The sequence below is a fragment of the Orbicella faveolata genome, unplaced genomic scaffold (assembly GCF_042242905.1).
Source record: "Orbicella faveolata isolate gen_17 unplaced genomic scaffold, um_ofav_v1 contig_14, whole genome shotgun sequence".
NCBI lineage: Eukaryota > Metazoa > Cnidaria > Anthozoa > Scleractinia > Merulinidae > Orbicella > Orbicella faveolata.
In genome coordinates this window covers 9,147,501-9,162,500 of record NW_028301541.1, presented here as the reverse complement: position 1 = coordinate 9,162,500, position 15,000 = coordinate 9,147,501, and the positions used below count along the sequence as shown (strand labels likewise).

Genomic DNA, 15,000 nt, shown 5'->3' with positions numbered 1-15,000 from the left:
TTTAATTAATGAAATAAGAATATTCATCAGCGACAATAATCACCATAAAAAGGCATAACATAAAGCTCTTACATACTGTTTTTGGTCCGATGAGGTACATGGAAATATTTCTTTTCAAGACCTCTTGAGAGGGAGGGGAGCGAAATAAATAAATAAATAAATAAATAAATAATAAAAATAATAATAATAATAACAATGACAATAATAATGATAATATAATAATAATAATAATAATAATAATAAATAAACATATCTATGCAGGATGACCATTTCAGTTGTAAAAACTGCTATCAAAATGGGCCCTGCGTAAAATAAATGAACTATAAAATAGGGGGCTTATTATAAATGTACCATACCGGAAACTAAATGTAAAAACCAGAACACCAATTACATGTACATGTTTAGGTTTCACATCAGCCAGTAGACTACACATCAAACAGATAGATGTAAGATGTGATGCATGTAATATTGGATTTGCATTTGATCACATGTATCGTCAACTGTTAGTAGTACATGTACATTAATTCTCTATTGGTAAATGCAACAATTTAAACAGGTTGGCAAGTTGTTCCTATTAGCTGGAAAGAAGTGAATGATGGTTACCAGTTGCTCAGAAGTAAACTAAGTTCAGGGTTTGGTTTTGTGGGTATCTTCCATTAGGAACAAATGGAAACAGAATGGTGACAGTTGTACTTGTGCATACATGTAAATGTACAGGTGGGTATGATCAAGGAGTTATAACAGCTTATAATCCATCAAATATTTTCGCTCATGTGCGATTGGTCTAAACGCATCACATGACTGAATATTCCCCAGCTAAAACTGGGGAATACCCAAGGATATTCTCCAATTTTCAAACCTGGGCGTGTTGCAAAAAGTAAATGAAGGATAATAAACACAATAGCCTCTATACTGTATTTGGTGCGAAAATATACTCGAATATTTGTCCTTGGACATTATCTGTTCCTCGAAGCTCAGTTTTCCTTGAGCTACGCTCTCAGAAAACTGTTCACTTCTCGGAACAGATAATGTCCGCAGACAAATATCTGAGCATATTTACGCACCCAATGGAGGCTATTGTTTATATATTGAATGTACCAACTGGAATGAAAACACAACATGATATGATTTCACATTTACCTTGCTTCACCATTGACGGTAGTTATTTTAACCGAACATGGTTGACTTTCTTTTGGTGTGGTTGTCACCAAACGGCTGACTAAAACCAATGCTGTCTCTTCTCTTAAGCTTAAAGTGCTTAGTACACTCTGTAGAGTTTGTCAGCAAACAAAAATGAGGTGACGTTCATGTGATAGAAAGTACACATTCAAATGTCTGCATGTACCACCAGAACATTATTTAGGAGACTCATGGGCTTTTGAGGAGAGTAACGACATGTCTGTGAAACATTCATTTTCCATTGTACAGTACAGTATCATATATTAGCCTGCTTGTGTTGATAGTTTATTGACAGACTTTTGCAAGGAGTTTAATTTAAAAATTGCCAAGACCTAATTATACCTATCCAAGTAGGTGTACCAGAATGTATGAGTTAATTTACCACAGAGTTTGATAGTCAACAGTTTATGTACTACTGTAATATTAATAGTAGAAAGCTAGTAATGTACCCAATTTTAAGGAGCTACAGTCTACTTGTATGTCAAGAGGTTTTAAGTCACTTTTACAATGCACATACATGTGTACGATGTCGTGTGTAATTAATATCTTCAAATTGAAGGAACCTCAAACTAATAGCTTATTGGAAGGGTAAAAACACACCAAAGGGTAGAGAAGAAGATAAAGAAAGACTGTGTATGATAAACTCGAGCAAGTTATGACATAGGCTATTTTACCTACTGCACTATGGAAGTCTCACCTCATCATTTAAGTTTAGATGGTTTGGCCAACCCAGAAGGCTTTGCTCATCCATTGGTATGCCTAGTTGTATCTCTAGCATTCGTTTGATTGTCCCTAGGAATTTAAATAATTATATAATAACAAATACATACACTGGACATGTAAAAACTACATTGTGCAGACAGTTACTTTAAAAAAAATCTTAATTGACCACCCGCCCAAAGGGGCTTTCCAGGGCCTTTTCAGGACCAATGTAAACAAACAATGAAAGAAATATAATTGTAAAGTAATGATAACATCCTAAACACACCAACTGGCAGTAGGTAGACCAGTTGGCCTTTTTAGTGTGACTGAGGAGTTGAACTTGTAACAACCAAGACCACCAGCAAGTAGTCAGAAAGGGACATTATTGTATAATACAGCTGTAAGCCCTCCCCCAAGTAGTGGAAGTGCCATTTACCAAAAAAGTTCAAAAGACTTTTGTACAAAAAAATAATAAGCTCAGGGGTTATTATCAGAATGTAATGGGATGAAAGACCCTACAAGGTTGTGAATAAAATAAGTATTGCACAACTAAGTTAGTTCAGAGCCAGTAACTAAAATCAACCAATCAGATTGCTCCATTACAGGTCCAATACTGTATTCTCTCAGTATTGGACAGGGCACTGTCCCACATGATACTGCACAAATCACTCTTGAAGATTTTCTGATAGTTTTATGGCTTACAGTATGTTTCTCAAAGAACTGCTTTCACATAAAAGATGCCTTTTCTTTTTCTTCAAATTCTCTTTCTGTTCTGTTTTGTTCAACACGAGATTAAAGTATGTGGCTACAGTTGCATCCCATCAGAATTGCACTCCTGAAGTTTCCAATGTTTTTCCAGATTGTGATCATAACATTTTTTCTAAACATTTTCAGTCATGTAATTAAGCAATAACACGCTTGCTCAGGACTGTACTGGGAGCATAATTATTAACAGCCTGCACATCATTTTTTTAAGACCTCTGCTGCACTTGGTCCATACTGTCAAGACCCCAGGCCAATATTCTCCAAGTACAGCCTTCACACTTGGTAAATAAGAATTAATATAAAGTCATATATAGTGTGATGCCTTGAACTACAGTGTACATGTACATTGTAGATAAATTTAGTTTCTTGGGCCATGGGGCACTAAAAATGTTAGTTATCATTCTACAATATGATATTGAACTTGTGTGAGGTCTATATTAGAGGAATATTGGTGAAGTTCTTTTTTGCAGGTTTATGGACCAAGCTGCCAGTTCAGCCATAATACACTGATTCCAGAAAAAAACCAGAAGTTGCACCGAAACGAGGCTTAATAGCCCTTGCGGTAAATAAAGCAACATGGCGAACGAAGAAGAAGGGCCAATCTCTCTTCTGATGATATTCCCGGCATCAGTGTGAGCGAAGAACATTGAAAAATTGACACTCAGCCAATCGAAATTCTGGCTTAAAAGTCGCCGTATAAACCAAAGGGGCAAAATAAAGGAACTTTAAGACGGGTATATTTTCCATCCTTCGATTGTCTCGATCTCCAATATGCGCAAAAACAACCTGTTCTCACCATTTTTATTGCCTAAAAGAACTTTGTTCATGGTCGGTTTAGGAAAAAGAATCTGAATGAAATGAAAATTGTAAAAGTTTACGACCCTGACCCGAAGAATACTTTACTAAAGCTAAAGTAGCTTAAAGTAGTAAAACTGACGAAGCAAGAGCTCGAAAGAACATAGGGAAGTAAATTTAAAAATTGTGCCGGATATTGGGAATATTGCAACAAAACACCTGAACAAATTTCCTACGGCTGATTCATTTTCACTGACGACTTCAGTCTTCTCAAGTTAGAGAACATCCAATCTCTCTTCATAAATTAACAATTGGTGTTAGAGAATAAAGGGAAATCCTTCAGTTCAAAAGATGCTAATCAGAGTATCAAACAAGACCACGATCTACTCGCCAAGAATGGTATAAGCAAGGGTTCGGTAGAGTGACAGCATCATTGCGTTACAGGGTAGGACGCAATCACAAAGCTGATTCATCAGTCAAATCACCAATAAAATTATCAGTGAAGTGTACTACAGTGTAACAAAGATTATCGGTCACATGCCATGAAAGATGGCCTAGAAAACTAGCAACTAGTAATGGACAAGTACACTGAAATAATGCATCAACAGGGATAGACAAAGGTGCAAGTAACAAAACGCTTTTTTGATGTTCAAGAGAAAAGGGAAATTTTGGGGGCCTCTCCAGGGTCCCCCAGCTGGATTCAGGTTACAGACCCAAGTTAGAGCAATCTCCATGTAATAATTTAAGCTAGGAATGTCATTGTTATGGATAGTGAGACCATGAAAGATTGCCTTATAAAATCAATATGCAAAATGTTTGACACTGGTTTAAAAGTAAACATGAGTCATATGAACTTCAGTTTATGATGTACCATGTACAACAACTACTTTTTGTTGTGGACAGACTTTGGAATTTCCTGGCTATAAATTGGAAGTAACTGCAAATTTTTAATGAGCAAATTGCCTTGGACATAGAATGGTGGAAGGAGATGCTAAAGAATATTGAACAATTTATGATAAATATATTATATATGAATTGGCTTACCTAATGCTTAGAGATGGCCTTGCACGATGCGATTATTGCTAAAGCCAGAATAAATAATGTATATCAAATGTCCAAAAAGTTTGTCCAGCATCTAATATGAGAGAATTCAGCTACTTCTAGTTTTTCTGTGGTAATGAATATTTGAATGAATATTTCAAAATAGTTCAAAACAATTGGGAATCTATAAGATCATACAATGTAGGAAATTCTCGATGAGGTCAAAATTATACACCAGCTCTACCATGTGTCCTTCTATGCTACACCCTGTGCCAGAAAATAGAACATGAAGCCACATAATACACAATTTCAGTACGGTGGAAATCAACAAATATTTAATTACCATTGATGAACAATATCATGTACTCTGTTTAAAGTCACTACCAAATGACAAATAAACATCAGATAACTTTTTTTCTGCCAGTTTACAAGCAAATAGCTCACTATCGAGGGTTGATTAACAACTCTACACAACCTTAGTGGAGTTACACTCTCAAATATATGCCATCCATTTATTCTCCTAATAGCCATTTAAGCTTGTATTCTTACATTTGCAGTTCTGGTTCATGGTTGGAAAACAGTCTTCCTTAGAAAATTGGTATTAAAATTATAGTCAGTTCTGATTTACTTGGTTGCATAGAAGGGATGAAGATTATAACCTTCCTGCTTGCCAGTACAAGCTGTCTATCAAATCTACGACATTAAGGAAAATTCCTACAAGGCCTTAAAATGTGTTGTCAGACTTTAATTCAGAGTAAAGCTCACTTTTGGGTGTCCAGGTCTTGGGTGTCTGACCTTTTGTCTCTCTGCAGTCTATTCTGCACCTTATGTTTTCAAATTCAGCCTAAAAAAACTTCAGGTAAATAATTAATGGGCTGGCTCCCCAACATCAAGTACAGGAAATTGGCCCATGCAATAATTTATCTGACACTGCTAGTTCCTAAAGATTAAACCTAAAAGCCAGATCTTGCTGAAATATTAAGCGGGTAAAAAATATTCAAAATTCATCAATGGCTGTATTTAAATCACTAATGTTCTTCCACATTCAACATTGTTTTTGGGAAATGTTTTTTGTTTACCTCAGAGGCATGAAAACTGATTAATTCCTAAGTTGATTGAAGCTGATGGGTATTCATATGCCGGACTCAGATGTATCACATATTTCGCTCTACACAGAGATTCCTCATCAACTTTTGCCCAAGGGAAAGCCGAGGGTACGGCTTCCAGTTTCAAAAAGTGTACTCAGTTTAAAATCACTTGGCAAGAAGTGCTCGGAACAACAAAAATCATTTCCTACCGAGGTAAAATAGACATCTCCCCTTTGCATAAGTATTTCCCACTTTTTTCCTCTTTGTTTATCTGGCTAGCTTGTCTGAAGGAAACTCAGTCATGGAAATGATAAATCAGGTCAGTTTTTGCTTCGATTATTAGAGTTTGCAGCCGCACAACACTTGTGTCCAACTCTTTCCTTTTCTTTACCACATTTGCTCCAGACAAGTAGCTCTAACCTACATACACTCGAATTTTTTTGTTCTTCCCCAGCATTTCGTCCGCCATTTTGAAAGTTCGAGGGCTATTAAGCCTCGCTTGCGTACAACTTCCGGTTTTTTCTGGAATCAGTGTATTACACGTATAATAAAAATCATTACTGACATTTTGGAATTAATGCCTCCTTCAGGGTTCAACCAACCCAATTGTACATATGATTGTGCCTAACATTTTGCCCACATGCATTTTAAGGAAAACAATCAATCTGATAGGCTAATTTTTTCATACATGTACACGCATAAGGAGGTACAAATTAAAAATCAAAAACCCTGACAATACCTATTGTTTCACTGTCATCTAATGTCACAGGAATGGTCTTATCTCTCCATTCAATTAGAACCTTTATTCTTCTTGAAGACGGGCACAGAGGGATTGCATTTCCAACCACCTCGCCAACAGAAACTGAAGCTACAGACGGCACCGCTGAAGACTGATCAGTAACTAAAGATTCGTCAACTATGGGAGCCTCTGGCACACTAGACAGTTGAAGAAAAAGTAATAAAGTAACACTTGATGTCATGTAGCACTGTTTATACTAATTCTAGAACTAAAAGTGGTCTGTAAAATTAATTAAACTTCTACTGAAGAAAGTGAACCTATAGTAGTCTGTGAGCCGGAGGCCCCTCACCAGCTAACCCCACCCACCAACTCGTCTCTCACAAATTTGCTCATCGCCTTAGCTCAAGCCGCAATGCACAAGATCCTGCTTGCAGGCTAGAACCTCGGTTCAGAAAAGAAATGTTGATGGTCAAGGTTAAACTGAAGGTTTAATCTATACACTGCTTTCCAGCTACAGTATATGAGCAACTGACATGAAAAAGCTACACATACAGGTTCCATCATTTATTCCTGGATCAGTTAGGTTACCTTCAGTGTCTTAGGACATTGTTCAGTAGCAATAATACAGGCACTGCTCACAAAAAAAAAGTGTGAAATTTAGAAAAGGATGAATCAAGTAAGGTAAAGTGGCATGCGACTACGAGTATACAATGTGTTTGTATACAACATACACAATGTAAAGGTGCTGTTACACAAGGCCATTTTCCTTGTAATTTGTCTTACAATTTTGTTGCGGCATTGCACAAGAAAATACCTGGTACAATACCCCCTGATTCAAACATATCTTGCAACATTTTTCATCACTGTAACTGTGCAGAAAAGTTAGCACTTGATCATTTAATTTGTGCACCACTACTGGAACAAAAACATTGCAAGACATGCATAGTCATTTGATGATACACTGGGCAATTATTGCACATCACAACAAAATTGCAAGCCATGTTTATTGCCTAGTGTAACAGCACCATTAACCCTCACGAAACAGACTCATAAGTAGACACTTGGGTTCACTTGGGACCCCATTTGGCCAGGCCTTGCATGCATTTGCATTGACTTGCGATGACTTTGCCCACAAGTTGACACAAGTTTTTCACTGTTTGGCCACCCAACCCAAGTCGAAGCAAGTTGAGTAACATCCATTCGTTGTTATAACAATGTATGCAGGGTTTTCAATATGGTGACCTTGAAATGGTTGGGGTTTTTTTTGCGACTTGCGTGGACTTGTGAGGAAACTTGCAGGTCCGTTTGGCCACCCAGTGCAAGTCTCTACACAAGTTCAACTTGCAGCTAGTTGTGTGTCTGTTTGGCCAGGGAATTACTTTGTGTGTAAATTGTATACATGCACTGTGTATATATATTCTGTGTACATTGTGTAAGCATACTTATGAAACCTGTATAGAAAAAAATGGTTTATTATGTAATCAAATGGATTTAAGTATATTGGTACTTTCATATGTAAAATAATGCTAAATTAGCAGTTTTAAGGTCTGGTTTAAACGTCACATTTTAAATGCGCTGAATCTAATACTAATTTGAGTCGACTAGAATTAATAAGTTTGGCATTTGATTTAAACGTCACATTTTTTGTACCAAATCAAAATTGTTGAGTGTGAGCGACATGTTCATTCCCACACTCCGCTTCAATTTTCCCACCACTGCAGCTGACAATGATAAGGAGCACATTTTGCAATTAGATCGTTCATACCTTTCAAACACCATTCACGCAAACAGCATGTGGCGATTTATAATGCAGATTGCAGTGCATTACCTCTAAACTCTGATTTTTGTTTCACTTTCCCAATCAAATTCAAGTTCATAGACTTCGCCCTCCATCTTCTATGTAACTTTGCTGAAGAGATGCAACCGCATACACTATTTTCCTCAACAGTAGCCATATTGCTTTCCTACTTTGCATGTCAGGTCGCATAGAGTGGTTTTTGCTTGACAGCCGAAAAGTAATTGGTTTTGCATGACTATGTTGCACAATTGAAGTGAAGCAAGAACCACACATATTGGCATCATCAACAGCCTTCCTTCTACATCTCCTGCTACAATTGCCACCAAAAATTCCCTTCAGCTTGTTGCGTGCATGTCATGCAGCACAAACTTGTGGAATTACTGAATGACTGAAATACAATTTAACATAATTTATGAATTAGATTCGGCATATGTAAAATGCGGCGTTTAAATCAACTGTCAGACTTCAGTTGTATATTCCACTGGATCAGTTGAATATTTGACTGAATTTGCATTTAATTCAAATTGTCGCATTTACTTGATTCAAATGTCACATTTCACCTGCACTTAATTCGGCAATTAGATTCAGTGCACGTAAAATTCGAGGTGTAAACTGGGCCTAATTTGCAGCAATTTTTAGGTCTGACAAACGTATGGTGTTTTGTGCCAGGCCACGGTAGTAATTAACTCAGGTTTTCATTCGATAGTAAATTCATTAAATCATTGTCTACCAGTAAATTACTAATAATGAAGAATTCTTTTTATTTTTTAACGTTGTAGCTTTTTTTTTTTTTCGGGAATTTATATCTTGAAATGAAACAATAAACTGAACAATATATTTCGATGAATGACTTGACGTAGTGAATAAATCAGGACTGAAAAATGCACAGAGATCGCGTCATATACACTAGTTAGTTCTGCTGGAAAAGCATTGGCTTTTTTATCGATACACATGCATTTCATTTAACATTGTCAGTACAGTGTTACACAAACCGTAATGGCGAATCTGTCTCGTCGGCCAGGACGGAGTTCACACAAGCCTAGGAAAAAGATTTGTAAAGGCAATGGCCAAATCAGAGGAAACGAATCGAATGCAATAAAAATGAACACTTCATAAGTAAAATCACTTCCTACCGTCAAGTCCCAGTTGTGATGGTCCAGAAGTGTAATGCATTCATCAAGGTTCTCGATTCCCGTTATGCCCTGATTAGATATAAAGAAAAGAATTCGAATCCAGAGGAAGACACACAGAATACAACAGAATCAACGTTTACCTGAAAGTTTGCCAGGATCATCTCTCTATCACCGTCTCCGGCCATCTTGGATTTTTAGTTCATAACAAATCCTGCGCATGCGTGTAATAATTGCATGCATCAGAATGATAAAGCGGAAGTGATGACAACTGATCGATATAGGAAGTGGTTGGTGCTAGTCACTGGGACATGAAAACAAAGGAAGCAACTGCTTTTTTTAAGGAAATTACTCTTGGATTCGTTCAGTCAATATTAAAGCTTTAGGTTTGACCAAGGGATTGACAGACTATGGTACGAACAAGGCGCCTTTAGGAAAAGTCCGAGTTTTTGGAGATTGCGTGACGAGCATGGAACTTCTGTTACGCTCTTAAAAATGCTAGTTGTCTGACAAAAATTCTTTGAAAATGTTCTTGCATATCTCTGTAAAGTTCAAATTCTGGGAAACTATTATTGTCGCAGTACGTTTGCAGTTTACAGTAAGTTTGACATTCAGTATGACTGCTTCACTTTGCTACTGGTTGAATTATTTTTGTCCGCCTATTTTAATTTTCTGGCAAGTAAAGTTACATTCTTGAGGAAATATTTCATATTTGATTCTCGTACTAAACCCGTTATTCTCGACGAGTGTGCCGGTAACTGGTCGTTTCGCTCGAAATTCCGTTCGCCCGAAACCCTTTCGCCCGAACTGGAAGACGATTCGTCCGAACAAAAAGTCGATTCGCCCGGACTCAAAGCCGATTCGCCCGGTATTTTTCTAACGTGACTATGGTACCAGTTAATGGCATAGATTGACATGATAAACGGCATGGAACATTTCTTTTCTTACATCCATGGCGAGTTGATCGATGAATACAGCATTATGCCACGGTTTCGTGTAATGTGAACATCCAGCGCTGCTTAAAGAGAGAACTTCGTTTTTTTTTCTTTTTCGCTTTTTCGGCTCGTAGCTTATGTGAAGGGAATATTGTACGGTCTCCTTTCCTCCCTCCTCCCCTCTCTATCTGGCGAGTTAATCGTCGATTGATTACGAATGAAAGGAGAATTCAATTCATCCGCGCAAGTACCAGAATATTAGGGTGGTTCAGATACTTATTGACCCGCGTTCTTGAAAAGGATAACATTTCGTAATTCGTTACTTGGATCTTAGATCTTAGTGATTTTTCAATTAGACTCAATTATTTTTCGATTGAAAGTGACTGTATTTCACCAAAGCAGCTGTTAGCAGCTCTTTTTTTTTCTTTGTATTTTTTTTGTATAGTGTGAAATATTTTTATACCTTTTTGAAACTTGTCTCAGGGGGTCGATGTCAATTAGACTTTGCCCTGTTTCTGCCTCCTGTCGCACGGTTTTTTGTTTCTTTTTTTTTTTTTTTTCTTGTAAATGTAAATTTGTGGGACAAAGAAAATAAACTAAGCTAAACTAGTTATTTAAGTGATAGTATAGTTTTAGAAATGGTGTGCGTTTTTCTTCCTTCAAATAGGTTCTATTAGAAGAACTTACACCAGCACCATGTCCTGTTCTGTCCAAGCCCCTGCACCTGGCGAGGGCGGCTAATCGACTCCGTCAGCGTCTGCGCCCAGACGATCCAACAAACCTAAACTTCGAGATAGAGGAGGACCGCATTCCATCGGATTTTCTCCAATCTGACCTACGCGTCAAAAACAGAAGACACATTGTATTCGCCACCAGCCAGCAGCTTGAGCAGCTTTCCAGAGCCAAAACCTGGTACGTCGATGGCACGTTTAAGCTCGTCCGAAAGCCCTTCACCCAGCTGCTCACCATTAATGCGTTCGTGCGGGCAGAGGAGTGTGCAAAACAAGTACCAAGTTTTGGTGATTAAACCCCTTTTTACGTTTATTTTAATTTTCTAGGTTCTCAGAGCCATCGTTAATCTGCTTCCTAATGAGCCGTCAGTCCAACGAGTAGTGCTGGACTTTGAAAGAGCGATGTGGTCGGCAGTTAAGGCCGTTCTACCAGGGGCGATAGTCATGGGATGTGTTTTCCACTGGACCCAGACGGTGTGGAGAAAGGTATAAAACACCGAGCCTTTTCAAGTTGTAGTCCGCTTTGTTGACAGTTTCAGTGCTCTAATCTAGCAATTGTTAAAAAAAAAATGGATGGTTTTTCTCAGGTTTTTTAGACACGAAAACATATTTTGGCTGATGACAACTGACAAAGCCCCCGAGTCAAAGAAAATCTGTCAATTTAAGAATTTGTCTTCTTTGTAGGTTCAAGAGCTGGGACTTGCAGCTGCTTGTGAACAGGATGATGGAACCTACCGACTCATCCGAAAACTGATGGCAATGCCGTTCCTGCTGGCCGGCGAGATACCAGCAGCGTTTGCCAAGTTGCGATTGAGGGCAAGTACCAATGGCATGAAGAGGCTGGTCTCCTACATCGGATCGACGTGGATTGAAAGCACTACCTTTCCGCCAAAGGACTGGAGTGTGTACGGGCAGGCCATCCGCACCAACAACGACCTGGAGGGCTGGCACCACGGCCTAAACCGACGAGCTGGGGGCAGAGTACACATTCCGTTTTACCTTCTCATCCAGCACCTGCACAGAGAGGCCAAGCTTTCCGTGCTTCAGGTTAGACTCGTCTCTGACGGAAAGTTAAAACGTATACAAAGAAAAACCTATAGCCGCCTTCAGGCCAAGATTTTTTATCTCTGAGACGATTACGCCTCCAAGGAAAAAACCGCTCAACAGTTACTAAAGGCATGCAGCCATCTTAATGGACCAGTCCGTTCAGTCACGGTTTAAGTTCTATCAGTTAATATATTTATACCTTCGTGTCGCGATAGATTTAAATGGTTCGATTTGAATGGGTTACGGTTCGTTTAGAAATAATTCATTGTTTGCTGTTAGTGAATACATATACCGTACACATCGTTATAGTTTTAAATAGGTTAAGGTTCGGTTAGGAATAATTTATCGTTCGCTATTAGTCAACATATTTATATTCCGTACACGTCGTTATAGTTTTAAATAGGTTGAGATTCGGTTAGGAATTATAATAGACAATTGTAAATAGGTAAGGTTAGGTTTATATAGACTTAGAAGTAAATATTTATCGTAGTATCACGCAAATAGGTCTATTGATCATATTCAATAAATTGTTGCATTACAGTACGTTGACGTGTTTTTTTTTTTTGCCTCAGCTATTGCACCGGGCCGGTTTAATTGGGTTTCTTGCATGCTTAGAAGAAATTTGCATGTTCAGTATTCATTTCTGACAACGTGATGCATGTCATTATATCGATCGGGAATAGTTTTGATCGCGCTACACGACTCATATTTTATAAATCGACTTACATATTATGACTTATATCTTCATAGAATATACCGGGCGAATCGACTTTGAGTCCGTGAGAAACGACTTTTTGTTCGGACGAATCGTCTTCCAGTTCGGGCGAAAGGGTTTCGGGCGAACGGAATTTCGGGCGAAAACCGTAAACCAGTGTGCCCACCAGACAAAAATGGCGATCAAAACCAGTCAGACTAGCGTCTTCTACATTTTAAGGTGTGTCAATATATTAAAGGAATGACAAGGGATCATGTAAGATTACAAGCACGCGGGCCTACAAGGAAGGCGGGGGGGTGGGAGGGGGAGATGCTACCCCTTCGCCCTAGATGTTTTCTCCAAATTTTGAAAAGAAAACTTACTCTGTTAAGCTGAAACATGGGGCTATGTTATTGCTCGCCGTCCTCCCCGGCTCTCTACTTCATTTGACACAGCCAGAACAAACGTATTTTGACAAGTATGTTAAACCAAATTTCACCTTTTTTTAACAGAGTTCTTCATTTTGTTTTTAGTTTCGTCACCCACATTGCAGAACCGTAACGGTAGTAACTTTTTTTTACATTATAGTATCATTTTTGGATAATTTTCCATCAATTCATTTTTTTCTGAATTTCTGAGAAAAAAATGCAATCCATGATGGGAGCTCCAAGATGGCGGACTTAATAAAGTCATTTGAGGTCAAGTGATGTCATGACCGACAAGAAATATGTCATCTTGTAGGGAAAGCTGAGGGATATCTATTAGACGCAAAATAATTTACGTTTTGCACGTAATTATGCACGTATGTCTTATCACAACGAAAAACACCCAGGGGAGAGTCTCCATCCCCCCTCTCTTGTACCATGTAGTAGAAGTTCAATACATACTGAATGATATGTGGATAAATGGTTGGAAATCGAGTAAAGATATTATTTCTCGACTCCGTAGTAGACATAATAAGAAACGAGATACCGAAGCAGATCAGAGTCAATGCTTTTAGCGATCATAATCTTTCGACGCTGTTACAGCTCCGACACAGCGTCTTTCTCATGTGAATATGGCGGGAATCTATTGTCACGTGGGTTTGGGTGGACCATTTCACGTGCCAAAATATTCCCGTATAGGGCCGGCAGTTCAGATCCAACTACAACCTCATAGACATCTCGAGCTCATAAATGGAAACAAGAGTGGAAGTTTAGGAGAACGAGAAATGCTGTAAGAACACGAACCGACAGGCAAATGTTTCCACAGCCTTTTCGAGTTTTCCCAAACTTTGTCGAGTGTTTCTACAACTCAACAAAATACATGGATTTTTTTCCCAGTTTGTCTACTTACTAACACTGGGAGAAGAGAAAGTAAAATCACAGGTTTATTTCGATTATCAAATGTAAATTCTCTTTGTTAGTGCCATATTTGCGTCAACACTGAGCCCAGTGCTAATTATATGTTCAGTTCTATCTAGCTCTAAGAGTACGGAGTTTTTCTATTCGCACGATTTCTCACCACAGAGCGTTTTTTAATGGTTGATAAACTTGTACAGTTACAGGAAGATCTTCATACAAGTAAGAGCTCCAAGTTTACTGATCGATCGTAAAAAACAGATCTATTTCCGGCAATGCTTCTAGATCTCAACAGCCTGTTACCTATGGGAGCTGCTAAAAACTCTAGTAATCGAGAGTTTAACAACACAACATGCAATAGCAAAGAATCGTATTAAAATGTCTTTAGTTTGATTTTAATACACAAGACAATTTCAAACTCCGAATTTCAAACTTGTACTTTGGATCTAATTCAAAATGGCCGACCGTGGAAAGAGCAGCGATCTGAATTTTTATAATAACTGCAGAAATTCTAGCGCGCTCATGATCATTGGCTAATTTCCATTGTCAATAAGCGGACGGACATATGAATTTATAATTTAAGCGATGTTGATGCGACGAGCGAGAGCGGGCAATTTGACGATTTCTTATTGTAAAAAAACAAGTTGACGCCAGTTTTTCATGAGTATGTCCTGTTATGGACAATGAATTTCCCCATCACATTTTCGAAGTAGTCTTCAGATCCACTCCTACTTTGACAATGTTATGACGAAAATTATGATCACTGTCAAGACTGACGCGTGAAAACCTGACGTCAATTTGTTAAGTGTACCGTACAGTTGTCACCGACATTCAACCTTTTCTAAGACTTGACGATTGATTTGAAACGCCAGTGAAATCAGTTATAATATGAAATTCAGGGGCCATTATTGTTCCCGAAGACCAGAGTCATTTTGAATTGGCGACCACGAGTTTTTGATCATCCGAACGCGGATGCTATATGTGAACCGGTACGAGCCTCTGCGATCAAATTGATC

The 15,000-nt window shown here is 38.3% G+C and overlaps 2 protein-coding genes and 1 pseudogene across 3 annotated transcripts in view; 1 reads left to right on the top strand and 2 right to left on the bottom strand.

Moving 5' to 3' along the window:
- Positions 1–9,447, bottom strand: part of LOC110049076 (FAS-associated factor 1-like) — a 19,118-nt gene extending 9,671 nt beyond the window's left edge. For both annotated transcript variants that reach the window (XM_089287497.1, XM_089287496.1), the window contains exons 1-6: positions 9,381–9,447; positions 9,241–9,309; positions 9,100–9,146; positions 6,310–6,506; positions 1,877–1,971; positions 1,141–1,268 (exon numbers count right to left, since the gene is read on the bottom strand). In XM_089287497.1, coding sequence (XP_089143623.1) covers positions 1,141–1,268; positions 1,877–1,971; positions 6,310–6,506; positions 9,100–9,146; positions 9,241–9,309; positions 9,381–9,425 — 581 coding nt within the window. In that variant the 5' untranslated portion in view covers positions 9,426–9,447. The remainder of the gene's footprint in view (positions 1–1,140; positions 1,269–1,876; positions 1,972–6,309; positions 6,507–9,099; positions 9,147–9,240; positions 9,310–9,380) is intronic.
- A 705-nt stretch (positions 9,448–10,152) lies between these two features.
- Positions 10,153–12,124, top strand: LOC110047673 (uncharacterized; annotated as a pseudogene).
- A 1,876-nt stretch (positions 12,125–14,000) lies between these two features.
- LOC110049074 (uncharacterized) overlaps positions 14,001–15,000 on the bottom strand; it is a 9,301-nt gene continuing 8,301 nt past the window's right edge. Inside the window, exon 2 of the mRNA XM_089287476.1 lies at positions 14,001–15,000. This exon is cut by the window's right edge and continues 4,357 nt beyond it. The gene's annotated coding sequence lies outside the window, so the exon portion shown is untranslated.